Below are 26,397 nucleotides of genomic sequence, written 5' to 3'. Positions count from 1 at the left end.
CGGGAGCAGCCATCAGCCCTGCAGCCTGAGTTCTGGGTCAGCCTCGTGCTATAGACTTGGTCTTAGAATCACTCAGAGATTTTACATGATTGCACACCCATTACACACAGCCACAGCGATAGTCACACTCATTACACACAGCCACAGCGACAGTCACACCCATTACACAGCCACAGCGACAGTCACACTCATTACACACAGCCACAGCGACAGTCACACCCATTACACGGCCACAGCGACAGTCACACCCATTACACGGCCACAGCGACAGTCACACCCATTACACGGCCACAGCAACAGTCACACCCATTACACGGCCACAGCGACAGTCACACCCATTACACACAGCCACAGCGACAGTCACACCCATTACACAGCCACAGCGACAGTCACACCCATTACACAGCCACAGCGACAGTCACACCCATTACACAGCCACAGTGACACAGTCACACCCATTACACAGCCACAGCGACAGTCACACCCATTACACAGCCACAGCGACAGTCACACCCATTACACAGCCACAGCGACAGTCACACCCATTACACAGCCACAGCGACAGTCACACCCATTACACAGCCACAGCGACAGTCACACCCATTACACAGCCACAGTGACACAGTCACACCCATTACACAGCCACAGTGACACAGTCACACCCATTACACAGCCACAGCGACAGTCACACCCATTACACAGCCACAGCGACAGTCACACCCATTACACGGCCACAGTGACACAGTCACACCCATTACACGGCCACAGTGACACAGTCACACCCATTACACGGCCACAGCGACAGTCACACCCATTACACACGGCCACAGCGACAGTCACACCCATTACACAGCCACAGCGACAGTCACACCCATTACACAGCCACAGCGACAGTCACACCCATTACACAGCCACAGTGACACAGTCACACCCATTACACAGCCACAGTGACACAGTCACACCCATTACACGGCCACAGTGACACAGTCACACCCATTACACGGCCACAGCGACAGTCACACCCATTACACGGCCACAGCGACAGTCACACCCATTACACGGCCACAGCGACAGTCACACCCATTACACAGCCACAGTGATAGTCACACCCATTACACACACACGCACGTGCACACACGGAATTTACGCTGTGTAGACGTAGGGGAATTCTGACACAGGCTACAACATGGGTGGGCTCTGAGGACATTCGCTCCGTGAAAAAAGCTAGACACAGAGGACAAACTCTAGGGGTCCACTCGCGTGAGGTGCTGCGAGGAGTCGAGTTCGCGGAGAGGACGGGAGGAGGGTGGTTCCTGAGACGGGGGATGAAGGAGTTTAATGGGGACACAGTCTGCGTCTGGGACGATGAAGAAATTCTGGAAATAGTGGCGACAGTTACACAACATTGGGAATGTACTTGATGTCTACGAACTGAACATTTAAACAGGGTTAAGATGACCAATTTTGTTACGTGTATTTCATCACGAAAAAGGAAGAGAAAAGCAATGGAGCGAGCGATTATTTCTAGTGATGGCAAATACACACCTATGTGATGAGTAAAAAATTGAAAATACAACCGAGGCAGCCCTGCCCTGGCCGGTGTTGCCCAGTGGTTGCAGCGCTGGCCCGCGCCCGGAAGGGCTGCAGGCACGATGCCCGCCCCGGGCAGGGCGCCTGCGGGAGGCAACCACCCCCCCTCCCCTCCTCCCTCCCTTCCACTCTCTTAAAAAAAAAGAATAAATGGAAAAAATATCCTCGGTGAAGATTAACAAAAATAAGTAAATAAAGTAAAGTCCACGTGGGACATTTATACAAAGGCTCACCCCGTGGCCACAGAGCAAGTCTCCACAGACGCCTAAACTGGCAGCAGACACACGACCAGTATACAGAAGAGGCTCCTTGACCACAACTCAGGTTAGAAATTGCTTTAAAAAGATAACTACAAAGCTCTTAAGTCAAATAAGTAATTATAACAGACGCTCAAAAATTATTTTACTAAAAAAAAATAAATAATGGAAATGCTACATATCAAAACCAAATGGGTGGAATGCAGTGAAAACAGGACTTCTAGAAAAATTTATGGCCTTGGATGTTTACATCATAAAATTTAAAAGGCTGAAAATTAAAGAGCTAAGCGCCCACTTGGAAATCACCCCCAGAGAGCAAAGGAAGGAAACTGTAAAGATAAGAAGAGAGCCCTGGCCGGTGTGGCTCAGTGGTCAGTCAGAGCGTTGGCCTCGGACTGAAGGGTCCAGGCTCGATTCTGGCCACGGGCAGGTACCTGGGTTGCAGGCCCCGGGGGGCAGGTGTGGGAGGCAGCCGATTGACGTGACTCTCACGTCCGAGTTGCTCTCTCTCTGTCTCCCTTCCGCTCTCTGAAAAGCAATGAAAAAAATATCCTCAGGTGGGGATTAAAAACAAACAAAACAAGGTAAGAATAGAAATTAATGAGATAGACATGAAAAATGCATCAGAAAGGATCCGCAAGGCCGGATCCCGGGACTGGAAGATCCCGTTAAGTGGGCAGGTCTGGGAGGCGGAGGCGCGGGCGGCTGAGCTCCACCGAGGCCGGCAGCCGTGCCCTCTGACACCGCCCGGAGAAAGGTGCAGACGCCAGCGTGACCAGGGAGACTAGGCAAGGGGCAAATGCAGGGAGCGGCGCCCGGAGCTCCTCCAGGGAGCGTGGGGCCCGGCCCCGAGGGAGGTCGGCCGGCACCCCGAGGGGAAGGTCCCTGCGCCACTCAAAGCCGCAGGAAACGGAAGAGAGGAGAACCCCCGGCTTGTGTATCAGGCTTGAGAGTAAGGGGATGGGAGAGAAAAGCCCCACTTTGGACGTGCTCCTGAGATGGGTCCGAGCCCCCAAACCCAAAGCAGTGACGCAGCGAAGGCAGCCCAGGGAAGGGGTCACGATCGCAGGTTGGAAGGAGAGACCCCGATTCTCTCGGTCGCTGCAGAGGGCGCGGTCGGGGGATCTGCTCTCTCACAGCGAGAACGAGCGGCCCCCGTGGGCCATGGGGCACCCCCGGCCTGCGGCAGGGACACCGGCCGGGCTTGGGCAGCGCAGACCCATGCTCACCTCGGCCGCTCGGCGGTGGTCCTCGCCGCTGCCCAGGACGATCACGTCGGCGCCCACACAGCGGAGGCTGCGAGCCAGCCCCTGGAGCATGTTGTCACACACCACCCGGAAGGCCCTGGCTGCGACCGCGGGGGCCGCGTCCCCGCCTGTGGCGACAGGCACCTGCAACACGGCCCTGCTCAGCAGCCGCGGCCCCTTGGACCCACCCTGGACTCGCGGGGAGCGGGGGCCCCAAGGCCGTGTGGTCCCTCTTTTTTTAAAAAAAAAAAACTTTATAGAGAATCATGAGCAATATTCGCTCAGTGCAGAAAACAGATAAAAAGATGGGTCCAGTCACCCACGCTGGACCCTGAGAGGAGCCTGCTCGGTTCCTGGGGGTCCCGTGTGCCCTGAAGTGGGGTTCAGGGTTCGGGGGCACAAAGACACAGCCAGGCTGCCCTGGGCCTCCGTGGGGGCCTGGTGTCGGGAGGGGCTGGGACCCCTCCTCCAGGAAGCTGCCCACTCGCCATCCCTCTCTCTGGGGGGAGGGTCTAGGTGGAGGAGCCCAAGCCTCCCCACCCCAGGCCTCGGCCCGTGCAAGGTCCCCATTTTAGGGACAGCAATTCTCCTTCCCAAGAATCCTATGAAGGGACACCCGGGGGACTCCAGTCACCTGCGGGGCCGGGGCCGAGGCCTCCTGTGGGCTGGGTGGCCCTGGAGCCCCCGATCTCTGGCTGTGTCCTGGCCTCGGGCTCCTGGCCAGGTCCTGCGACAGGCGGAAGCGGGCGGGCTCTCTGCACAGCGCCCAGTACACCTCCAGCAGGCAGTAGACATCGGCAGCTGGGTGGGCAGGAGCCGACCTTAGCCTCCTGCCCGGGGCGGGGCAGGCCTGTGGGCGGCACGGGGGCAGGGGGCGGGCAGGGGGCGGGCAGGGGGCGGGCAGGGGCACACACCTGCGTACAGCAGCTGCCCCTCAGCCAGGGGCCGCCGGTCCCAGTTGGAGAGCTGCTGGGTCTTGTCCAGGGGCTTGCCCAGCACCTGCTGCACCAGGAGGCTGAGGCCCCGTGGCTCCCGAGCCCCTTCCACGCCCGGGGCAGGCACGTTGGCCACCCGAATCTGCCACGACAGTGCCCTCAGGGTGAGGCCTGCCCTAGGGGAGGACGGCCACCGCCCACACCTTTGCTACCCCGCCTGTGGTCAGGGCAGGGACAGGAGGGCATGGACGGCCAAGGCTGGCTGTGCCAGGGTCTCAGGGCCATGGTCACCGCCCACGGGTCAGCCCTATGGCTGGCTGATGTCTTAACTCCCAGGGTTCGTGCTGAGAGCTCCCGAGAGGAGCCCAGAGCAGGGCCGGTTCTGGGAAAGTTGTGGGCACCTGCACTGCCATCCTCTGGGGGACTCTGCGGTCTAGCCCCTGGGCACCTGTGGTCAGGGAGCAGGGCTGGGGCCGGGAAGGCACTGAGAGGACAGACACTGAGCCTGTGTGGGCCCCGCCCTGCTGACCTGCCTGTGCACCTGCAGCAGGTCCAGGCCTCCCTGCAGTTGCTTCTGAACGTGGGCCAGGGCGGGGCAGGAGGCCCCCAGGCTCTTCAGGTCCCCTGCCATCCCATAACCTGTGGGCAGGGGCCACTGGGTGATGGGCACCCAGAGAAGGGGCCCCGACTCCCCCAGTACCCTCCCCGGGGCGGGCAGGGATGGGCAGGCGGGGCTGCGCTCACCCAGCTTGGTGATGGATGGGTCGGAGAGCAGCTGGGACGCCAGCCTTGAGAACGCCTGGGCCGCCTGCCCGTCTGCCGGCTGTGAGAGCGCGGGCAGGTCCAGCAGGAACACGCGGCCCTCCACGGCCACCTGCATGAGTGACGCTTGGGGTCGGTCCCCTGCGCTGAAGGAGGGCCTCCACTCCAGGTCCACGCCGACCACCTGGCCGGGCTGCAGAGAGGGGCTGGCCTGAGCGGGCGCGGCCGGGGCTGGAAGCACAGCCAGCCTACCCAGCCCCCGAGAGCTCAGGGCTCAGGGCCAGGCCTCTGCCGGGAGCCTGACCACCCTGTGAGCGCCCACCAAGCGGGGCTGCCCCTCACTCGGCACAGAAGGGGCCAAGCCCATAAACTGGCCCGCGAGCAGGAGTGCCCTGCCGTGTGGAGCGCCAGCGCACGAGGCAGGGTGGACGGCTGAGCACGGTGGATGCTGGCGTGGACAGAGGCCCGCGGCCTTGACCAGCAACCCGCAGCCGGTGACCCACCTGCAGGAGCTCCTCCTGGTGCCTGGCCAGGTCCGCCCACGAGGCCAGGAAGTGGACGTTCTCCCTGGCGATGGGCAGCTGGTAATAACGGTCCTTCGTGTCCTCGAGGGGCACCTCGTCCATCCTGGGAGGAGTGCAGCTGTGGCACCTGGTGTCCCCAGTGTCCCCCAGCACATCCTGGCCTGACCAGCGGGTCGCCCTCCGGCCCTCCTCCCTCACACCTCTGCCCCCCCCCGCCCTCCTGGACCACAGGCCTGGGGTTGTGCAGCGATGCTGCTGGGCCCGGGGAGGGACCCTCCTGACTCCTGTGCTCTGCGTATCTGCACCCTGGGGACTGGGTGCGCCCCGTTCCTGGTTTTCTGTTTCTAATTTCCAAACCACTGGCATATACGACTCATGGGACCACTTCCCAAGGGACAGGGGCCCCGGGGTGTGTTCCTGTCGTCGCCCCCCGAGCCTGGGGAGTGCTCACCTCTCCTGGAGCCTGAGTCGGCTGAGCTCTGCGGCCACCGTGGCCGGCAGCCGCTCCTCGGGCAGCGAGAGGTCCAGGGCACACCGGGCGAACGTGGCCACGTTGCTGTGAGAGGCCAGCAACCGCAGCAGCTGCTCCTGTAGCCACTCGCTAGGCCCCACCAGGCCCTGGGGACAGGGGAGGGTGTGGGCTGTATGGCCTGGGGGACGGGGTAGGGGGTGCAGACAGTCCCGAAGCCCCCAGGCCCAGGCTTCGCCCTTGAGACCCAGCTCAGCCCTCAGGAGGGGGCGGCTGTCTGTTCCCCGAAGGCCAGCGGCGGGCCCAGGACCGCGATGCCCGGCTGAAGGGCCACCGTTCTGAGCCATTGCTGCTGCTGCACCCACAGCTGGGTCCACTGTCCCCTGCCCGCCCTCAGCCGAGGCCCCTCTCCCCGTGTCCAAGCCCCCGCCCCGCACTGCGTGTTTGCTCAGGGGAGGGAGAGGTCATGGGACACCCCTGAACCCGCAGGCCAGAGAGTGGACAGAGGGGCAGCCCTCGGGCAGCAGTGACCATGAGGCCTGTCCGCTGGCTGCCCCACACCCGTCCAGCGTGGGAGCAGAGGGGCTGCCCCCCCCGCGGGTCCCAGCAGAGGGGTGGGTCCTGGCCCAGTCCTTGCGTCCATGAGGTCACAGGTGGGAGCCCCTCGCCCTCCCCGCCTCCAGCCTCTGAGGAGCTGCGGGCCTGTGGGCGGAGCCGCCTCCCCACTGGCTCTGCCCCCCCAGCAAACCTCAGGCCCCCGCTTCCCGCAGGCGCAGGTTCCCACGTGGACGACAATGTGGGGAAACCGCTCCACATTCTCAGGATGTCCGCTGCCCTTCCGGCAGGCGCGGCCTTGGCACCCAGGGGGGACCGCCTTCCGGGCCTTGCCCTGGGGTCCGCGTTCCTCTCCGGTGACTCACCACACTCCCCCACCGGCCACTCCAGGGGCAGCTCAGCACTGCCCCCCACTGGATGCCACTCAGGACAACAGATGGTGTGCGGCCAGTCCAGGAGGGAGGTGACCAACCCCACCGACCAGGCCCCGAGCCCGCTGCGCCCGGTCCCCACACACCCCACCTTTCTCCACAGCCACTTTAGCCCGGTACCCACGATGACCCCCAGGTCAGGGGACAGCCCTGCACCTGTGATGGACCCAGGGTCAGGGGACAGCCCTGCACCTGTGATGGACCCAGGGTCAGGGGACAGCCCTGGCCTAAAGGACAGAGGCTGCTAGAGGCGGCATCTCTGCTGGGAGGGGAGGGCCCTTTCTCTGCACCTTCCTTGCCAACCTGCTGGGGCCTCTGGACCACACGCCTGGTCTGCACACAGGCACATGTTCTTGGGGGCCCCCCGGGCCCCAAGTGAGTGCCCACAGCAGGCCGGCCCCCCCCAGACTCACCCGCACGTGGTCGGCCCAGCTCTCCTGAGACATGCTTCCCTGCAAAGGGACACCAAGGCACCTTTTCCAGCATCGACTCCGCAAGTGCGGACGCGGCCTCGCTGGGGCCCCCCTGCCGCAGCCCCGGGTCTGGGCCTCTCACCGGGGCACACGCACCTCCACCAGCCGCTTGTAGCACAGGTACCTCAGGGCGGCCAGGTGCTGCCGGCCGACCACATTGGGGCAGGATGCTGAAAGGGAGGGTGGGCTCAGCGCCAGGTCTGCCGGCCCGGGCCCACCCTCTCCCCGCGGCGGCCTCGGCCTCTGCCGGCTCCCACCCAACATCAGAGCCACCGTCCAAGCCCTGAGGGGGCCGGGGACACCCACCCACGGACGAAAAAGCCCGACAAGTCCCAAAGGTAAGTCAAAGGAGACCCGTAACCAGTCTCCTTCCCGCGAAGCTGCTGAGCACCAAGGCAGGCGAAGACCGAGCGAGGAGGGAAGGCCTCCGGAGGCGGGCGGGTGCTTAGACGTCTTCGCAGCAGCACGGCTCAGCCCCCCCAAGGACTCAGGTCCCGCAGAGCAGGGTCCCGGCCGCGGCGAGGGGACACACCAAGCCTAACCGGTACCTGAAACCACGGGCACACGGCCTGGAAACTCAGAAACGCATGTCTAGTTCCTCCACGGGCAGAAGGGAAAGTTATAACAGAAATCACCTTGAGTTAAACAATAACAAGAACAACATATGTTGAAACTTGGGGAATGTATTTAAGAAGAAAGAAGGCTTGACGCTCAGCTCCACGGGCTGGGTCGGGCTACGAGAGGCAGGGTCAGAAAAGCCAAAAGCGGGGCGACGCAGGTGGCCGTCCACTCAGGGGCCCCGTCGCAGGGACACCTGCTGCAGGCGGACGGACCAGCAAGAAGGCGGCCGGGCCGCCTGCCGACGGGGAGAGAACGTTCGCCAACCACCCACCGATGAGGGGCTCGCCTCCGACGCAGGTAAGGGGCCCGCAGGACTCAACAGCAAAAAGACAAAACACAAACAACAAAAACTCCCCAATTATCTGATTTAACAACGGGCAGAGGGACGGAAGAGGCACTTCTCCAAAGAAGACGGGCAACCGGGCAACGCGGGCGTGGAAAGGTGCGCCACGTCGCCGACGGAAACCACCGGGGGACACCTGTCACCTCGCGCCTGTTGGAAGGATGGTCACCGGGAGGCGAGCTCGCGGAGAACTGCTGCTGGGCATGTGAACTGGGGCGGCCACGGTGGCCCACAGTTCCGAAAAAAAATTAAAATAGGATGACCCACGGCCCAGCAAGCCCAGTTCCGGGCATTTACTTGATGGAATGAAATCAGGACCTCGGAGAGATTTCCACACCCGTGTTCACGGCAGCGTTAGGAACAGTGGGCAAGACACGGAAACAGCCCAAGCGTCGGCCGGCGCAAGGGGGGCGCAGACGGGGACAGATATGCCACGGGCGTCATTCAGCCGTGAGGGCAAACGGACTGCCCTCGAGGACACGGAGGGACCCCGAGGCCTGCACCTCGCAGAGGAGGGGCTGGAGGCTGCGGGGGGTGGAAACGGCCGCAGGTGGTCACAGGAGCGCGAACTTCTCCAGGTGAGAGAGAAGCGCCTCCCGGGATGTGACCCGCGGCACGGTAACCGAGTTAACGATCCCTGCACCTCCCAGGAGGGAACCCGGGTGACGGATGTTCGCCGAACTCGTCGCGATGACCACGTCACGACGTGTAGAAACATCGAATCGAATCGCCATGCTCCACGCCTGAAACCGGCGCGAGGCACCAACCGGCCCCCATCGCTCAGAAAACCTCGCGCCCGGAGCCCGGAGCCGGTTCTCGGGGGAAGTGAAAACGCCAAGAGACAGGGGAGGGACGCAGAGAAACAAAGGCCCGGCAGCCACTCCCCAGAGCGCGGCTGGACGACAGCGAGGGGGCCTGCGGCCGACGTGGTGACAGTCGGCGTGGAACTGGTCCCAAAGCGGACGAACCCCTCGGGAGACACCGCGGCCGAGACGGGCCAGCGGTCACGTTTCCGCGGGGAGAGGGGTCGGCTCGCAGCTGTTTCTACCCAGCCTCGGGGAAGAACCGACTCCAACCCCAGGCAGACGGCTCCGAGGAAAGGGGGCCGCCGCCCACCTCGTTTCAGAGGCCGCAACTCCGGACCCGGACGTGTCAGGAGAGCCCGTTGTGGACACAGGTGTGACCGCCCCTCAGGGAAGGAAACGCTGGCCGGCGGCCTGGCGATGGCGCGGCCCCACGGACAGGCTGCCAAGGGGCAGAAGGCGATGCCGGGCCAGCGGTCCCGGGTGTCTGCACCACAGGCGACACCAGCCCTGGCATCCCCGAGGGCGGGGTGGGCGCGGGGCTGGCTCACCTGGGTCCAGGCGGTAGCGCTCCCGCAGGCGCAGGACCTGCCGCGCCAGCACTCGGGGGCTCAGCTTCTCCAGCCTCAGGGAGGTCACCTGCGGGTACTGTCTGCGGGAGAGAGACACGGCTCCTGCCAGCCCTTTTTTTTTTCTTTTTTGGTTAATTCTCGCCTGAGTTACTTTTTTCCATTGAATTTTAGAGAGAATGGAAGGGAGGGGGAGAGAGAGAGAAACATCGATGAGAGAGGCATTGACGGGCGCCTCCTACACGCCCCCTGCTGGGGGTCGAGCCCACAGCCCAGGCCTGTGCCCGACCGGGTACTGAACCAGCAGCCTCCTGGTTCACGGGTCGACGCTCAACCAATGGAGCCACACTGGCCGGGCTCTCTCTTTCTTTCTTAACACATGGTAAGAGTGATGGCAACGAACACCACCCGCCCCGGCCTGGTGCCAGGTGTGCTCCATCAGCTTGTGATGTCACAACCACCCTCAGGGACGCGACAGGCAGAGGGAACCCCGCGTCAGGGAAGGGGAAACAAGCCCGGGAGTGGAAGTGGCCTGGCCACTGCTCCTGGGGATGGCGGGTCCAGGGTTCCTGCCGCCAGAGCCCAGGTCTGCTTCTCCAGGGAGATGCCTGGGGCTGTGTGGAGAGGCGGCCCAGGAGCCTTCCCAGACCTCTGCGGCACCCTTGGGCCTCCCCCAGGCCCATCCCTGTGCCCCACACTCTGGTGACACCCTCGTATCTCACACACACGCACACAGATGCACATGGCCCCGTCCGTGCGTCACCCTGTCTGTTCTGCTGGGACGAACACACACAGCAGGTGCCCCACAAAGACTGACTAGAGGAGAGCAGGGACGGAGACAAATGGACAGGCAAGTGCAGACCTCAGGGGCTGTATCGCCTCAGGGCAGTTAACTCTCCCATCGTTCCTGCCAGTCCCATGCTCTCGGCCCTGACGCAGGCCCCTCAGTGACCTGGCTGCCGATGGCACCTGGGCGAGAGCACGTGGGCCACGCGTGTGGCCCTCCCACGTGTCTGCTGCACATGCCCCCTCCCTGGGCCCCGTGGGACTCACCTGGCGACAACTCTGATGTCGAAGCCGGGCTGGCACCAGGAGTCCATGAGGGCCAGCAGCCGCCTCTGCAGGCCTGGGAAGCCATCCACGTAACGCTCCACGAGGTTCACCTTGTCCTGGAGGAGCAGCGGGGTGCTCATCTGCAGGGGGTGGCACACCCTCAGGCTGCGGCCCACAAGCACAGCCTCAGAGACACCCGACTCACCTCCATTCGGGTGTAGGAAGTGGCCAGAGCGTCCAGACCCAGAGGGCCAGAGGCCGGTCCATGTGGCCTGCCGCCCCCAGGGAGCATGGAGGCCCAGTGTGTCTGAGCCACTGTGAAACTTGCACACCCCAGCCCCCGAGGGGTGTACTCACCCAGCCCGCACAGTGCCCAAGCCCCTGCACACACGCTAACGCTCACAGTGCACACACGCACAGGCCCCCGCCGCTCCCTGGGCCCCATCCCTGCGGCCATTCCTTTCATGACGAAGGCCTGGAGGCCCCACGAGGTGTGGGGGTCCTGGGAGGCCAAGTTGTCTCCTTGTCTTTACTGGGCTGTGGGCACAGCATGGAGACCCACACCAGCAGTGGTCCTGGGAGCCCAGAATTGCCTCACCGTGGGCAGGATGGTGTGCCAGCACCTGGACCTGGTGCATGCCCACAGACCCCCCGCGACCCAGGTCCTGCAGGAGGCCCTGAGGGAGCCCCTGGCTGTGATGGGGCCTGGAAAACGTCAATCATCCCCCTGTGGGAACCAGGCCTCAACAAAGCCCCTCACTTCCTCCAGCTCCCCCACTTCCCCATGCAACCTCATAGGTCGAGGTGTCTGGAGCCCAGGCTGGACGGGGGCCCCTCCACCAGGGTGGTCCTCCCGGGGAGCCCCCATCCCCGGGAGCCCCTCTGGCCACCGAAGGGCACAGGAAGACTGGCTTGGTGGACTCCTGGGGACTGGCCCCACTCTGAGCACGTTACACCGAAGCCAGCTGACGGCTCAGAGACACTTGCTGGCCCCTCCCTGCTCCCTCTCTGTCCCCTTCACATGACCAGTTGGTCACAAGTGACCCCTGTCCTCCAGCACCCGGCCCACCCTGTGGGAGCGCAGCCCAGGGCTCAGTGGGGGAGCCGCCTCCCAGACAGACCTGGGCCGCATCCAAGTTGGAACCTGACATTTGCATGAGAAAGACACTCACCTTTTCAACGTCCAGCTCTGGCTGGAGCCGCAGCTTCGTACCCAGTGTGACAGCCTGGCAAGCACAAAGGAGCGGGTCGCACTGGGCCTGGGGGACCGGCAGCCACAGTGGGGGCACCCGCCCTCCCGCAGGGACACCGGTCACCATCCAGGCACTGCGGGCTCAGTGACGGGGCCTGTTTAAGTCCAGCCACGTGGCGCCCAGGCCAAGGGGCCTGGAATCCAGAAGCATCCTGGTGGACAAGCCCCTGCCCTGAGCCAGACTCCCCACAGGGTGGGGCAGGTGGGAATGACCCCCACGCCTCCCAGGCTGGGGCGCGGCCTGGATGGGGTCTCGAGGTGGGTACTGGACCCAGGTGGCCCCAACCAGGGCTTGCTCATGAGTAGGTAGAGGATGGGGGCTGGGGGAGCAGCAGACAAGAGGCAGAAGCCCACATCATGTGCCCACAGAGCTCAGAACTGCCCCAGGACCTACAGAGAAAGAGGCTCTGAACCCCACGGCTGCCACAGGAGCAATTGTCCCTCAGATCGGAGGAGCGGGTGGGGCTGGAACCAGACCCTGACCCCAGGCCATTCAGAGAGAACACGCCAGGCCCCGAGCGCCTGCACACCGGGCAGGCCATGCTGTTAATAATTTCCACACATCGCTCCCCCATTATGAGCAAAAATAACCGGCAGGGCAGCCGCCCGCCCCGCACAGCTCACAGAAAGGACCAAAATAGCGGCCTGGGAAAGGCTCACCCAGGCCTCCAGCCCAGATCTGAGGGGCCTTTCCCCGTGTAGCCCTGACCTGGCCTCCACAGCCTGGCCGGGGCCCAGGAGCCGGGCCTCTACCAGCCCCCAGGGGACCCAGGGCCAGGAAAGGGGGCATAAGGTGGGGGGTGGGGGCACAGGGCCAGGGCGGGGTTATTAGCCTCAGGTCAGGCGGGTCCAGCTCTTTCAAGGACAGGACTTCGTTGTCCTTCAGGCCCAGCCCTCTGTGGGTCCCCATCCATCCAAGAACCCCTCTGAATCCCGGAGCAAGGCCTCAGGCCTAGTGGGGGTAGCCCGGGATGGTGGCCTGGGCCACAGGTGGTCGGGGTAGGGCCACAGGCAGGCTGGGCACTACCCCTCCCTGTTCTCCATCCCCCCAGGATCCCCTCTCTCTGTCTTCCAGGACTCCCTTCCCCCCAAAGAGCCAGCAGCATCCAGGGGGCCTGCTGCCCTGTGGCCAGGGCTCCCTGAGCAGTGGGCACTGTGCCCAGTGGCTGGGGAGAGGGTGGGGCCAGCTCAGGCCTCACCTGGGAGGTGGGTGCAGCCCCTCTCTGCTGGCCACACGCGACACTATCAGAGGGGAATTCCCTTCTCCTCTCCCTGGTCTCACCAGAGCAGCTGGCTTTCTGTCCAAGCCCGGCCAGGGCTCTCTGCACACCCAGGGTGCCCTCTTCCGGCCAGGCAGCCTGTGTGGATGCTGCAGGGGTGTGGCCAACATGTCTGGGGCTGGAAGGCCACGGACACCCTCAGGGACAGTTTGGGAGGTGCCCTCACTGTGCACAACAGCCCAGGGGCTCTGTGGCCTGGAGGTTGGGCTGGGGGAGGCCACAGGTCCAGAGGGGAGGCTGCTTAGTCGCACCCAGCCAGGGGAGGGCGCCCTGACTCCATCTGGGGTGGCCATAGTGACCTGGGAGGACAGCTGGCTTCCTCCAGGAAGCCCCGCTGGCCTGGTCCCCATCTTGGGGCTGGGGTGGGGGCAGTCCCCGTGATTCTGCCGTCTGGCCTGGCTTAGAGTCAATCTCTGGTCACTTCTCAGTCTCGGCTTCTGCTGAGGTGACTTCTGGCCAGGCTGCCCAGTGCCTGGTCATGTGGGAGTCCCAGCAGGTGCGGGAAGAGCACCTGCCAGCCCAGGGGCCTGTGACTGGCCCCAGACCCAGGTCCAGAGCAGGAACGGTAGGTGGGGAGGGGCCTGGATCCCACAGAAGGAAATTGCCCAGGGCTGGGCCCACCTGGGGCCTCGCAGGCCTTCCTGACCTCCGCACGGGCGGATGAGAGTGGCCACTAAGAGGGGATGCCCCGGGCTGCCTGGTGGCTGGTCAGGGCAGGACTGGGGGAACCTTACCAGACAGGCCCCAGAGCTGCTGCTTTCGGGGAAAATAACTAAGAAAACAGGGGGCAGGGTGGGAAGAGGGTCCACAGAGCGCCTGGGCTGCCCACTCCAGTGGTCTCAGGCCCCGGGACAGGCCTGCCTCCCACCTCCAAGGCTCAGCTGGGCCTGAAGCCAAGCCCCCCCCTTTTTTTTTTAAAGCAAAGCTATCTTTTTACCTTGATAAGCTGTTTAAAAAATGTAAATAAAATAACTCAGTAGACAAAAGAGGGCATTCATCCCGCCCAGAGCCAGCCGCCGCCTGGACATGAAATACCGCGTCGCATTAAGCTGGGGGTGCCCTGATCCGAGCGCCGGGCCTGAATGCTCCGCGCGGCGCGGGCACTGGAGCATACACCGCCTGCCGGGCGGCCCGTCCGGACAATGGCTTTTCTGCGCAGAAGGGGCCTGTGCGGGACAAGAGCCCCCTTTGTGTTGGGATTCCTGCCTCGGAGCTCGAGGGAGGCGCATTCAGCGGCCCAGACACTCTTTGAAAGGCTCGAGTGTAACAGAAGACGTGAAACGCTAGCCGGCCTTCTGCGTCCTGCATTCTCCGCAGGCCCAGCCGCCCATTCAGCCCTGAGAATGGCTCTCGCCCTGTGAGCAGGAGCCGGCCCCACATTGTCCCCGCCCGGCCATCTTAGCGTCTCAGCGCCATTCACCAGCCGCCAGACGAAAGCCGGGCCGGCCGGGGTGGCAGGCAGCAACGTCAGGAGAGGAGCCCAGGGCGGCCTGCGCATGGCACACACCTCCAAGCCCCGGCACCTACGCTCCAACCAGCCTCCTCTCCAGGGCGAGCCTCTTGGGGAGGAGGCCCACACGGGGGCAGGGGTCCTGCCTCTGTGACCCCCTCACCCTCCATCCTGAGCAGCTCCGGGTACGGGGTCAGGGCCCCTGAGCAGCTCTGTCCCTGGACAGGATCGTCTCTGGGCTCAAGGAGGCCACGGGTGTGGTAGCAGGACCGAGCCTCTGATCCCTGGATAGACACCGGACTCCTCCCTCTGTGAGAGCCCTCCCGCCCCCGCCCCTGCCCACGCTCGCACTCAGGATCCACCCTCGCAGCCCCAAGCCCACGCTGTGATTGTCACATGTCACCGCAGGGAGAAGCCAGAGCCACTGCACAGGGCACCTCCCCCTGCTCTCTGAGGCCCACCGCTCCCTATTGCCTCACCTGGACCGGTTCACCCCCGGAGCTCCCGGCCAGGCTCCACCTTCCCTCGGGAGCTTCTGGTCTTGCTCACAAAGGAGACCCAGCGAACCTCGGATGGCAAAGCCTCCATCTTTACCCCGAGGCCCACAGCTGTCGCTTCTGTGACTCACCTTCCCCACGGTAAGGGGGCAACGACCCCTCTCTGGAGCCCCCAAACGCATGGCTCACACTGGGCAGCTCTCACTGACAAGACCGGAGATCTGTGCCCCCAGGTGCCAGCACTGTGCTGCCCACTGAACGTCCACAAAAATCATGAGTGTGAGGCCGCGGGGCTGGCCCAGGGCTGCTGGTGCAGGTGGGATGCCCTGTGACAGCCGGGAGCCCACAGGTCCCTTGGGGAGTCAGTCCCTCCTAGTCACCACCGCTGGTCTGACCCAGTCCAAGGGAACCAGCAAACATGCAGGAGGGGATGCCGCCCAGAGCTCGGCCCCTCGACTCCCAGGGAGGGCCCCTGACAGGTCCGAGAGGCAGCAGGCATAACACCCAGGGCTCTCGCAGGGGGGGTGCTGCTCCTACTTCTAGGGGACACCAACATGGGGGCCAGTGGCCTCGTGGGGCAGGAGGGGAGAGAAAAGGCACAGCAACCCGACCTCACCCTAAGGGGTGGCATGGATGGGCAGAGGGACCATCACTAGCTTCTCCCACAGCCCTGCTCCTCTGGGCCCCTGAGATGTCTCCAGGATTTAACGGAGCCGGTGGCAGCATCCGGGTAAGTGGCTTTGGTGTCCCCATGCTGCTGACAGAGTGTGAGGGCCCAGTGACACCTCAGGAGGAAGGACCATGGCGGGGGGGGCAAGCCCAGGCACAGCGTGGGGGGCTCCTGGGACCCTGACACCAGGCGTGGCCCTGAGCTGGGTCCCCAGGTGGCCGTCCCCAAGGTTCCCAGCAGTGGAAGGGCAACGAGGATCTTCCGGGTGGACCCTGTGAGCCCAGCTCCCTCCCACTCACCCCGAGGACTCCATAAGCAGATGGGAGCCACAGCCTGAGCCTCGGAAGGACTGTCCCTGAGTCCACCCACCCCCACAGGGAAAAGCCCGGGCCACTCGAGGTCACACTCACTTCCTTGAACTTGCCCTCCTGGTGGAGCCGGTTGACGTGGGCCAGCAGGGGGCTTCGGTCTGTGTCCTGCAGCTGGAAGATGCTGACCAGCGGCTCCACAAGACTGGGGGGGCTCTCGGTCAGGACCCTGACCGCACGGGCCTGCAGCTGCTTCAGCTCCAGGCTGCCCTGTAAGGCCCAAGACCCGGCCTCAGCCAGTGGAGGCATCCTGTGGCCAAGGGCTTGGTGGTGGGCAGGTGAGGCCCGGAGGATGGGGGATAACGGTGGGGGAGACATGTGGCTGTCAGGGGGCTGAGGGTCAGGCTACCAGGCCTGGGTGCAATGGCCGAGTACTAAGGCCGAGTGCCCAGCCCCACCATCGTGGGCAACCCCAGCTGGCTGCAGAGGCCCCGTCAGCTGGATGTGGAGCCCGCAGTGCCTGAGAAGGGTGGACGGGGTGGGAGGAAGTGGTCTCTGGAGCACGGCCTGTAGGGCTAAGGGTGGGGCTCACCTGCGAGGGCCCCGGGGGAGGCTGTGTCTGCAGCCAGCGCTGCAGCTCACAGGTGACCCAGGCCTCCAGGGAGGGGCCCTTCCACCGCCAGCCCCGGCCACTGTCCAGCAGATCCAGGAGTCTAGCTCGCGGGTCGTCCAGGGCAGCAAATCCCCTCCAGGCTTCCTCTTTGAGCTGCAGAGACACGAAACCTCACTGTCAGCGAATCCTCTCATCAGCCCTGTCCGGGCACAGAGACGTTAAAGCAAGTCTGTGGGGAGATAGAACGGGGTCACCGGGCAGCACCCTGGCCTCCACCGTCTCCTGTGCCAAGGTTCTGCCCTGTTCCTGCACCCCGGGCCAGGAGGCAGTCACTGTCCACACTGATGTCCCATAAAGACCAAGGGCTTGCTCCCCAGGCCAGAGGGCGATGCTCTGTCCAAGAGGCTCGAGTTACTTGTCTGTGCCTTTGCCACCGTGGGGCCCACAAAGGAAGCTGCCCTCCCTGCACAGGCCAAGATGGGAGGTGGCTGGGTATGTGGCCTAGGGGTCCCTGCCAGGGCCATCTCCTCCCGCTGGACCAATATGTCCCTCGATGGCTAGGCCAGTTATCATCTGGCCGCCCTCCCTGGGAGAGGCTGCTGTGGACAAGGCCTTCGGTGGGCCAGTGGGAGCCCTGGCTCCACACAGGGCACAAGTGGCCATGGCCCACCAGGACCACTGTTCTGTGCAGAAGCTGGGTGGAGGCTCTTCCCTCCCACTCTAGGCCACCAGAACATTCCGATGGGCTGGCCCACTGAGGCCAGCGGCCAGGCACCCGAAGCCCATGTGCTCACCTGCTGCAGCTCCCGATTGGACCACAGCATCTGCAGGGTCTGCAGGAGCACAAACATGTCTTGGCCTGGGGGGACGAGACAGGGCCTGGAGGGCTGTGTGGTGGGCTGGGGGCTCACCACAGACACCATGCACTGCCCACGGCCTCCCATGCCCTCTCTGGCCAGAGCTCCCACTGTCCCTTCCCTGGGCCTGTCTGCTCACCAGTGGGCTTCCACCCACAGTCCAGGGAGCCCGGGCTCACATTTCAGCCAAGTTGGGCTGTGGGTCCCAGAACAACCATGCCAACCAGCCGTGTGAGCAGACAGCGGGCAGCAGACAGCAGGGCTAGGCCCACAGCACTGACCAGACCCCACAGGGGCCAGCTGGGCCACAGGGCATGTCCAGTGGGGTCTGGCACCCCCACGCCTCCGAGTTGGTCACAGCCTACCCCCCCCCCCCCCCCACTGCCCAGCATGGCCAGCCTCCAGTCCCTCCAGAGACCCCAATGTGGTCCTGGCTGCATCCTTGCCCCTCCTATACCCTGGCTCCTGCTGCACCCCCAGAAGGCTAGCTGCTCCCCAAAGCTTCCCCCTCCATGGCCAAGTGCTCCCAGGGCCCCCACCCACAGTCCTGTTGCTTGCCCAAGCTCCGGTCCCTGCACATGGCCTAGAGACCACGGAGTGGACACTCACTCAGCCCAGTGCTGGCTGGGGAAGAACCTGCAGGACATGGGGCCCAGGGGAGGTCAGGGTCACCCTCACAGTGGAAAAGGGCAGGGCCCTCAGACCAGGTCCAAGGTCAGCACCAAGAAGAGTCAGCTGGTCTGGAAAGGTCGCTGCCACCTGTGAGGCTGGGGGCCCAACACCCAGCTCTGAGCTGCCCACAGCCACCAGCGCCCCCTGGTTGCCTCAGAGGGCGACCCCCATTGCCACCCCAACCCCAGGCCTCCCACCATCTGTGCCTCAGTGAAGCCCACCAGCCTCATCAACCCGTCTGTCCCCCCCACCTCTGCCCCGTCCCTACCCCAGGCCCCAGGGTGGCACAGACCCTGCCCCAGCTGCCAGGCAGCCAGGCCCTTCTTTCTGGCTCTGTGAGTTCAGCCCTCAGCCTCCAGCCGTGCTGAAGAATCATTGAACCAGGACCCAGAGGGAATGTCCAGAAGGAACCCATTCTTTTGTCAAGAACTATTGGGGCCACTGGGCTCAGAGCTGGGAGGACAGGGGAGGACAGGAGGGATGGCAGCCAAAGGAGGCAGGGCTCCTGGCATGCCCCTGGCCGTCCCAGGGAGGTAGAGAAGCCCCTGGCACGTACCCAGGCCCAGCCAGGCCCCCACACAGGGGGTGGGGTCAGGGGTCAGAGTCAGGGCCTGCATGAGAGCCCATACTGGGAGAGAGGAGAGATTACTAATGGACTGTCCAGCTCAAACCTGGGGGCTGGGAGCCCTGGTGGCCTCACCCGAGAATGGAGGGGCTGACAACCCACCAGGCCCCTGCAGCAGATGGCACCCAGAGGGAGAGGCCCCCAGTGGCGGACGGCCCTCCACACCCTGGAGAGCAGCCAACACAGGACCCAGACTCAGGGACCCAGACGAGACACCAGGGGTTCGACCTGCGCTGTGCGGGAGAAGGGGGTGTGTGCCAGGCAGTCCGGACACTGAGTGAACAGCCGGATGTCCATCACTGTGACTCATTTGTGGACCAGGGGACCAGGCAGCCCTCCCAGTGGGTGCAGGACACTTAGCTCACAGGGGAACCCCAGTCACCGTTGAAGAAGCCACACAGAAAACTGAGAATTGAGGAAACATCCTCAATGGTACAAAAGGCGGCTACAGTGTAACCAACCTCAGAAACAGAGCTTAACTCTGAGCATCCTTGGAGGCAGGCGCCGTGCAGGATGCAGGACCGAGCGATGGAAACATTGTTACTCTGATAAGAAACTGTGTCCATCCAGACAGTGGGAGACCATTCAGGCACAAACCCTGAGCTGTGGGCCACGAAAAGACACGGAGGAACCTTACACGCATGTGGCCAAGTGAGAGGAGCCAGTCGGACAAGGCTGCACATGGTGTGACTCCAACCCTGTGCCATCCGGAAAAGGCCAAACTGTGGGACAGTGAAATGACCAGGGGGCAGGGTCAGGGGGCAGGGTCAGGGGCCAGGGGGTGGGGGATGAACAGGTGGAGCACAGGGGACTTTAGGGCAGTGAAACTGCCCTGCGTGACGCTGTAATAGTGGACACATGTCATTACACATCTGTCCAAACCCACAGACACACAGCACCAAGAGTGACGCTGATGTCAACCGTGGACTCAGGGTGATGAGAGTAGCTGGGACTTCAAGCCAGGAGGGTCTGTGGGGCAGGGAGAGCCCTGCAGGAGGCCTGCGTAGGACAAAGCTCTCGCTATAACTCCCCCTCCCTCGCCTCCTACAAACGCCCCTCCGTCTTCTCACCACATCTGCGCCCACCGGGTTGCAGCCCTTTGTTTTTCCTGAATAAGTCCTCTGTGGTGACAAACACGGAGTTGATGCTACGTCTCAGTCGACAATAGTTCGTGGATCGTGACAGACCACCCTGGAGGGGTGTTGATGATGGGGAGGCTGTCTGGGCGGGGAGAAGGGGTCTATGGGAAATCTCTGTACTTGCTTAATTTTGCTGTGAGTCTAAAACTGCGCCCCCAAAATGTCTTTGCAAATAAAAACAAAAGCACTGTTACTCACTGAAGTGATGACTAATTATGCAGAAAGCCATAAAGAACCTGAGGACCGTTATCAGAATTAATCAGTGAGCTGGACCCAGAGGCTCAACACAGGGCAACATTTCACAATCCACCGTTTCCCGGCAAAGTAGCAACACGCAGACACAAACATCCTGGCAATGGGGTGACAGGGTACCGTCTGCGTCCCGATGTCCTGCTTCTCCCCAAGAATGTGAGCCTCAAAGACAGACCGTACTCAGCACAGATGGGTCCAGGCCAGCACGCAGGGAAGGCCTCACGCCTGGCGGGCCCCCAGGGGTGTGCGCATGAACAGCACATAGAAACCTGAAGGTTTCACTTGCCGTTAGAGAAGCTGCTGGGAGGGAAACCTCTGCTCACAGCAGGAATGCGGAGGCGACACCTGTTAGAAAGCCCGGCTGAGGAGCGTCCCGTGTATAAGGCCGGGGGGAAAGTTTCCCGAGCAGACTTGCTGCTCGCGGCTCCAGGTCTGCGGGTCAAGTGTAGGTGGCTCGTCCCTCCCCCAGGGCCCAGGGCAAGGCCACTCCTTTTGTTAGGAGCAGACACTGAGGCAGAGGGCCGGGAGCAGACCCCTCCACGGGCGGCTGTCCAGGAGCCACAGGGCTTCCCCACGGCAGGTGCCCCTCGCCCAACCGCAGGAGTCCTGAAGTCCGGTAAAAACACCAAACAAGCTCATCTGATGTCTACATGGAAAAAGAAACTAGGAAAAGAGCCAGAGAGCCCTTCATTCCTGCGAGACTGGAGGGTCGGAAAAGCACAGTCACTGAAACTGTGTGTGCTGTGGGCAGAGCCGGAGATTCCAAAGCATGGCCCGAACCTCAGCCTCAACAAAATAGATTCCGTCTGACCAAGGACTGGAAAGACCACAAAATGCCCTCTCGGCACCTTGTCCGGCAGTTTTGTGTTCACTGCTCACAAATGGAGCTAAGTATTGGCTCACAACCATTTTTTTCTGATGAGGGAACAGAGAGGTTAAGTGGCTTTCCAGTGGTCACACAGCAAGGAGAGTGAGCTCTCCTAGCAGGGTATGGAGTGGTCTGTTTTCACGGCCTCTCTCGTATCACAGCCCATGGCGGGTCCCACAGCCCCAGGGGCAGGAGAAGCCCTCACCCAGCACCTGATTCTGGGCACCAGTGTGGCAGACACACTGTGGTCCCAGCTGGCACAGGCCTGTGAGGGGGGCACGGGGACAGGCTTCCCGGGACTGCTGCAGTTGGACCCTAACATCCATGGGAGCTCCAGCATCCGAAACCTGGCACAGCTGGACACCGGGGACGCGGCTTCTCTGATTCAGCCCATGAGAAGGCCGTGTTTTCGGGAGAAAAACAACATTTGAGCCCAGTTGACGTCTCAATTAAGAATGTTTTCTTGGCCCTGGGCGGGAAGGGTGGGAGGAAAAGGCCGAGTGTTCTTGTCCCTCATTACTCTTGGCCACCAGCGGCAGGACTGGCTGGAGGAGCCAAGCAGACACTCCTCGTGGCCTGGGGCTGACCCGACACTGGTGCTCTGCCTTCCTGCCAGACGGTCCAGGGCAAATGGAGGCCCTAAGGTCTCAGGGGTGGCAGAGCTCCAGGAGACACAGGCAAGGAGGGTCCTGCTCAGCAGCAAACCCAGCAGAGCGGCCACAGGCATCCTGGGTGCAGCCCAGACCCTGAGGGGCACATGCGTACTGATGAGGGCTGTCCCAGCCTGAGGTCCCCCGAGGTACCCCGGGCACCTGTCAGCAGAGCTGGACACTCGCAGGCCAGCAGGCAGGTGTACTAGGCGGGCTGGGGGCTGTGTGTGATGGGGGGAGCTGTGTCTGGTGGGGGGGTTGATATGAAGTCACAGCAGGGTGGGTGTCAGAGAACCCATCGGGGCCTGGAGAACCCATCCTGGGGGCAGGTGGGAAAAGCGCTGGCCAAGAGGCAGGTAGGTGCCTGGGCCCTCACCCTGCACAGTGTACACTAAGAGCAGGACATGTGCCCCTTGAGCCTACAGAGACCACCTGCAAAAGGTCTGGGGTTCCAGGAGGACCAGGGGTGTTGGGAGAAACAGAGAGAGAGAGCCTCAGCTGGAAAGGGCTTCGGTGCCTTCTGGGTAGGTCCGGACCCCACAGGCAGCCCCACCAGAGGGGGCCTGGGAGCAGGGTGGGGGCACCCCATGGGGTCCCTGGGCTCCCACGCTCAGCGCCTGGCCAGGCCCCTTGTTGATCAGATGCGGCCAGTTCCCTCCCCCTTCTCCTTCTTGGCAAGAAGATGAAATGCCTCTGCGTCCAGCTGGGAACTCAGAATGGCGGATTTCGTGTGGGTGCAGCGCCAGCACTTGGGGAAAAGCTGCGGTTCCCACCAGCCCCTGCACCCTGCCTCCCCCACACTGTGGTTCCTGTGCTGCTTCCTGGAGTCACAGACAGTTTTCTGTGTCAGTCATCCAGCGAGTGGGGCTACGTGTCCTACACCCTGAGGGCTGGTGGCACCTGCACACTCACTTCCACACGGAGGCCACCCCATGTGCCCCAGCCCCACACAGAGCCACAGCGTCCGGATGCCTCCACTGGGTTCCCTGCCTTTGCACACACATGTACCCCGTGTGCAGAACCCCCACTCTCTGCACATGTACATGCATCCCAGACACATCCCACACGTGGACCCTACACATGACACCAAGCACACACTCCGTGTAACACCCCCCCACACCCCCCCTCCACACACCCAGCCCTGCCAAGTGCAGCCCAACTGGACTTAGGGCCATGTTGGGGGGGGGGCATAGGCTCACCCACAGAATAGCACTCATCACCAGCAGAGTCACCAGCAGCAGGGTCACCAGCAGTGGGGTCACCACCAGCAGGGTCTCCAACAGTGGGGTCACCACCAGCAGGGTCACTAGTGGGTTCACCATCAGCAGGGTCTCCAGCAGCAGGGTCAACAGCAGCAGGGTGTCTGGGGTCCATCCTCGGGGTGGGCCAGGCCAGGCCAGGGGAGGCAGCAGGCAGCTCAAGGAGTAGGGAGCTAGAGAAGAGGGACAATTAGGCTCTGGGTTCCACACAGAAGGGAGAAGGGATCCCGATGGGCAGGCCATGTGCAGGGCCCACCTCTGTGGTCTCAGAGGTGTGGGGGACCCAGGTGGCCTTGGCCTCAGAGGTGGATCTACTATATGTGAGAACCCATGAGCTCCCCGCCCCACACACAGGCACACCCAAGAGGGCAACAACTGTCATAGTCCCAAGTGGCCACCAATTTCTGTGGACAAGTATTTGTGGAGAGCATCCTGTCTCCCTCCTTTGACCTGTTTACGTGAGGCCTTATAAAGACTTCCTGCTTACATGCAGATTTGTGGGTATCACAGTAACACATACACAGCCGCCGTGTGTGTCCAGGACCTTGACACAGGTGTGGGGGACAGGGCCCCTCCCAGAGGCGCCGCTCCCAGGGGCTCCTTCGGCCATTTCTTTGGGTGTTTACATCCATATTTTAAGGAATACACAGTACGGCTATTTCCTGAGTTTCCTGTCTTACATGTGACTGACCAGCTCAAAGGTAAGAGTTCACTGCTGTACCCCAGTGCCCCCCAGGGTGAGGCTGCAAGGAGACATGAGCTCAGGGACCAGCAGCAGCCAGCTCAGGTCTGTGAGAGCAGAGGGAGGAACTGTGTGCCTCCAGGTGGCCCCAGACCCAAGGACACCTGGTCTCTTGGAGCTGATCTTGGATGCTAAGCATCTCAATTACATCCAAGCCTTTTTATTTCCTGAGAGAAAAATCTTATGTGCATTTTATTTTTTTCTTGGAAAGTACCATTGTTTAAAAAGAAAACAACAACAATTCAACCTTGTATTGGGCTGCAAGCAATTCCCAAATATCCAATTCCTGCTCATTTGATTGACATCTGTGCTCCAGAATTAACCCCAGAGAGGGGCAGGCCCTCAAGGGAGCAGGAATATTCTCAAGGGAGGCAGATATGTGGGGGCAGGTGCTCGGGGTCCCCTCTAGCTGCCTTCATCTCTGGGAAGCAGGGAGCAAGGACCTGAGCTGGAAGGGCCCGGCTGGACATGGCTCAGCGGTTGAGCGCTGACCTAGGATCCAGGCGATCAGGGTTTGATTCCAGGTCAGGGCACATGCCCGGGTTGTGGGCTCGATCCCCAGTTGGGGGCCTGCAGGAGGCAGCCGATCAATGACTCTCTGATCATTGATGTTTCTATCTCTCTTCCTCTGCTTTCCTCTCTCTGAAATCAATAAAGATATATTTAAAAAAAAAATGAACTGGGAGGTGGACAGGTGGAGGCGGGGCCCAGGAGAGAGGAAGAGGAAGGAACCGGTCATGGGAGGAGCCAGTGAGTGGACTGGACCTCTGTGTGCCCTCTGAGCATTTCTGGGGTTGGGTAGTGTGGTGAATAATTTTATGTGTCAACTTGGTGAGGCCATGGTGCCCAGAGAGTTGGTCAAACAGTCACATGTTGCGGTGAAAGTATTTTTAGATGAGGTTAACATTTAAAACAACAGACTTGTAGTAATGCAGATCCTCCTTCATAGTGTGGGTGGGCTTCACCCAATCAGTTGAAGGCCCTAAGAGGAAAAGACTGAGGTTCCCAGGGAAGAGGGAATTTGGCCTGCAGGCGGCCTCAGCCCTGGGCTGCAGCATCAGCTCTGCCCTGGCTCTCCAGCCTGCAAGCCCTCCCTGCAGGTTTTGGACTTGCCAGCCCCCACCACTGCTTGAGCTAATTCCTTAAAATCACCGGTCTCTCCCTCTCTGCACCGGAGTTGGTTCTGTTTTCCGGAGAACTTCCTTGACTACGTGAACCAGAAAAAAAGAAACCTCGCTTCAGGTGCAGTCCGGCCAGCAGGGGGCGCTGTGGCGCAGCCCCTCGCGTGCGCCGCCAGCCCCACCGGACGGAACCACCAGCTGCGGGACCGAGGGGCCCGCGCGGGGCACCGGCGGCCCCGCAGCCCGGCCGGAGGGGAGTGGCCTCCGGGCCCCTCGCTCCCTCCAGTGCACTTTCGCTCAAACAGCCCCTCCCAGCTTCCTCCTGTCCGCGGGTTTGCTTCGGCTCGCTCGTCCCGAATAGCAATTCTTTGCTGTTCCCAAATGAACCCATTTTTGCTGCTAAAATAACTTTCACTTTTTTAAGGTCAACAGGCCCATCTGCCCATCGCCGCGCGGGGCCCACCCAGCTGCAGGGGTGGGATGATGCTGGGTCCTGCCTGCTCGCTGAGCCCCCCTCTCTGGGGGAAAGAAGGGGAGCCCTGGGGAGGGCGGAGGGGCCGGGAGACGTGGGCTCCTGAGAGAGTCCCCAGAAGTGTGGCTGGGGCGCCGCCGTCCACCTGCGCCCCCCGGGGAGCCCTGGGGCCGCCCCTCCGGCTCCGAGGCGCGGCCGGGCTCCCGGAAGGGCTCCCGTGTCCCCACCTGGGGTCTGCAGGGCCTGCCTCTCGAGCCCCCGCCGTGGTGTCCCCCTGCGGCACTGGCCGCGCGCGGGGGAGACCCTTCGTGGCCTGTTGCCGGTGCCCAGCCCGCAGGGCCCCGAGGACCGGACTTCGCGCCCGTCAGACTCGGCCCGCGGGCAGGCGGGCGGGGGCGACAGGCAGCTCGGCCGCTACGGGGCGCTGGGCTGAGCCCCTGCCCACCTGCAGCCCCGAGGCCCAGCCCTGTCTCCCGCCCCGCAGCCGCCCCCGAGGCCGCCCACTCGGCCCACACCCGGGGGTCGCTCACCTGAGCCCGCGGGGTCCGCCCGGAACCTTGAGCGGGCCGCGGCAGCAGCGGACCCGGACGGCTTTCTCGGCAGCACCCAGACCGAGGTTGCCGGGCGGGCTCCGGGCCCCGCGGGGAAGCCGAGCGCTCCCAGCCTCTCGGCCCACGTCCGGGGGCGGGGCCAGACGGAGGGGCGGGGCTGGGTCGCTGCTGGGGGCGTGGTCGGGGCTGGCGGGGCGGGGCGGGGCTGGCGCGGGAACGGGCGGGGCCGAAGCTGGGCGTGGGCGGGGCTGGCTCTGTGAGGGGCGTGGCCGCGCGTGGGGGCGTGGTCGGGGCGGGAGCGGGGCCGCTGCTGGGGGCGTGGTCGGGGCTGGCGGGTCGGGGCGGGGGCGGGGCCGCTGCTGGGGGCGTGGTCGGGGCTGGTGCGGGAAGGGGCGGGGCCGCCCTGCCGCCAGGGGGCGCCCAGGCCCGCGGGAGGCGTGGCGCACCTGGCGCTCTCGGATTCCTGCCCTCGCCCAGGTGCCCCGCG

The 26,397-nt window shown here is 63.1% G+C and overlaps 1 protein-coding gene across 1 annotated transcript in view; it reads right to left on the bottom strand.

Annotated features, from left to right (window-relative positions):
• Positions 1-26,035, bottom strand: part of EXD3 (exonuclease 3'-5' domain containing 3) — a 41,611-nt gene extending 15,576 nt beyond the window's left edge. Inside the window, exons 1-17 of the mRNA XM_087823085.1 lie at positions 25,890-26,035; positions 22,965-23,197; positions 17,497-17,561; positions 16,682-16,855; positions 16,192-16,359; positions 11,805-11,858; positions 10,633-10,772; positions 9,562-9,662; positions 7,340-7,413; positions 7,184-7,222; positions 5,767-5,933; positions 5,295-5,418; positions 4,774-4,984; positions 4,559-4,668; positions 4,009-4,171; positions 3,720-3,895; positions 3,077-3,238 (exon numbers count right to left, since the gene is read on the bottom strand). Of these exons, the coding sequence (XP_087679211.1) occupies positions 3,077-3,238; positions 3,720-3,895; positions 4,009-4,171; positions 4,559-4,668; positions 4,774-4,984; positions 5,295-5,418; positions 5,767-5,933; positions 7,184-7,222; positions 7,340-7,413; positions 9,562-9,662; positions 10,633-10,772; positions 11,805-11,858; positions 16,192-16,359; positions 16,682-16,855; positions 17,497-17,561; positions 22,965-23,139 (2,103 nt within the window). The 5' untranslated portion in view covers positions 23,140-23,197; positions 25,890-26,035. The remainder of the gene's footprint in view (positions 1-3,076; positions 3,239-3,719; positions 3,896-4,008; positions 4,172-4,558; positions 4,669-4,773; positions 4,985-5,294; positions 5,419-5,766; positions 5,934-7,183; positions 7,223-7,339; positions 7,414-9,561; positions 9,663-10,632; positions 10,773-11,804; positions 11,859-16,191; positions 16,360-16,681; positions 16,856-17,496; positions 17,562-22,964; positions 23,198-25,889) is intronic.
• Positions 26,036-26,397: the final 362 nt, after the last annotated feature.

Source organism: Miniopterus natalensis, chromosome 12, assembly GCF_054644295.1.
Source record: "Miniopterus natalensis isolate mMinNat1 chromosome 12, mMinNat1.hap1, whole genome shotgun sequence".
Classification (NCBI taxonomy): Eukaryota; Metazoa; Chordata; class Mammalia; order Chiroptera; family Miniopteridae; genus Miniopterus; species Miniopterus natalensis.
Note: the sequence above shows the minus strand (reverse complement) of the source record. Positions and strands in the feature narration are given on the sequence as shown.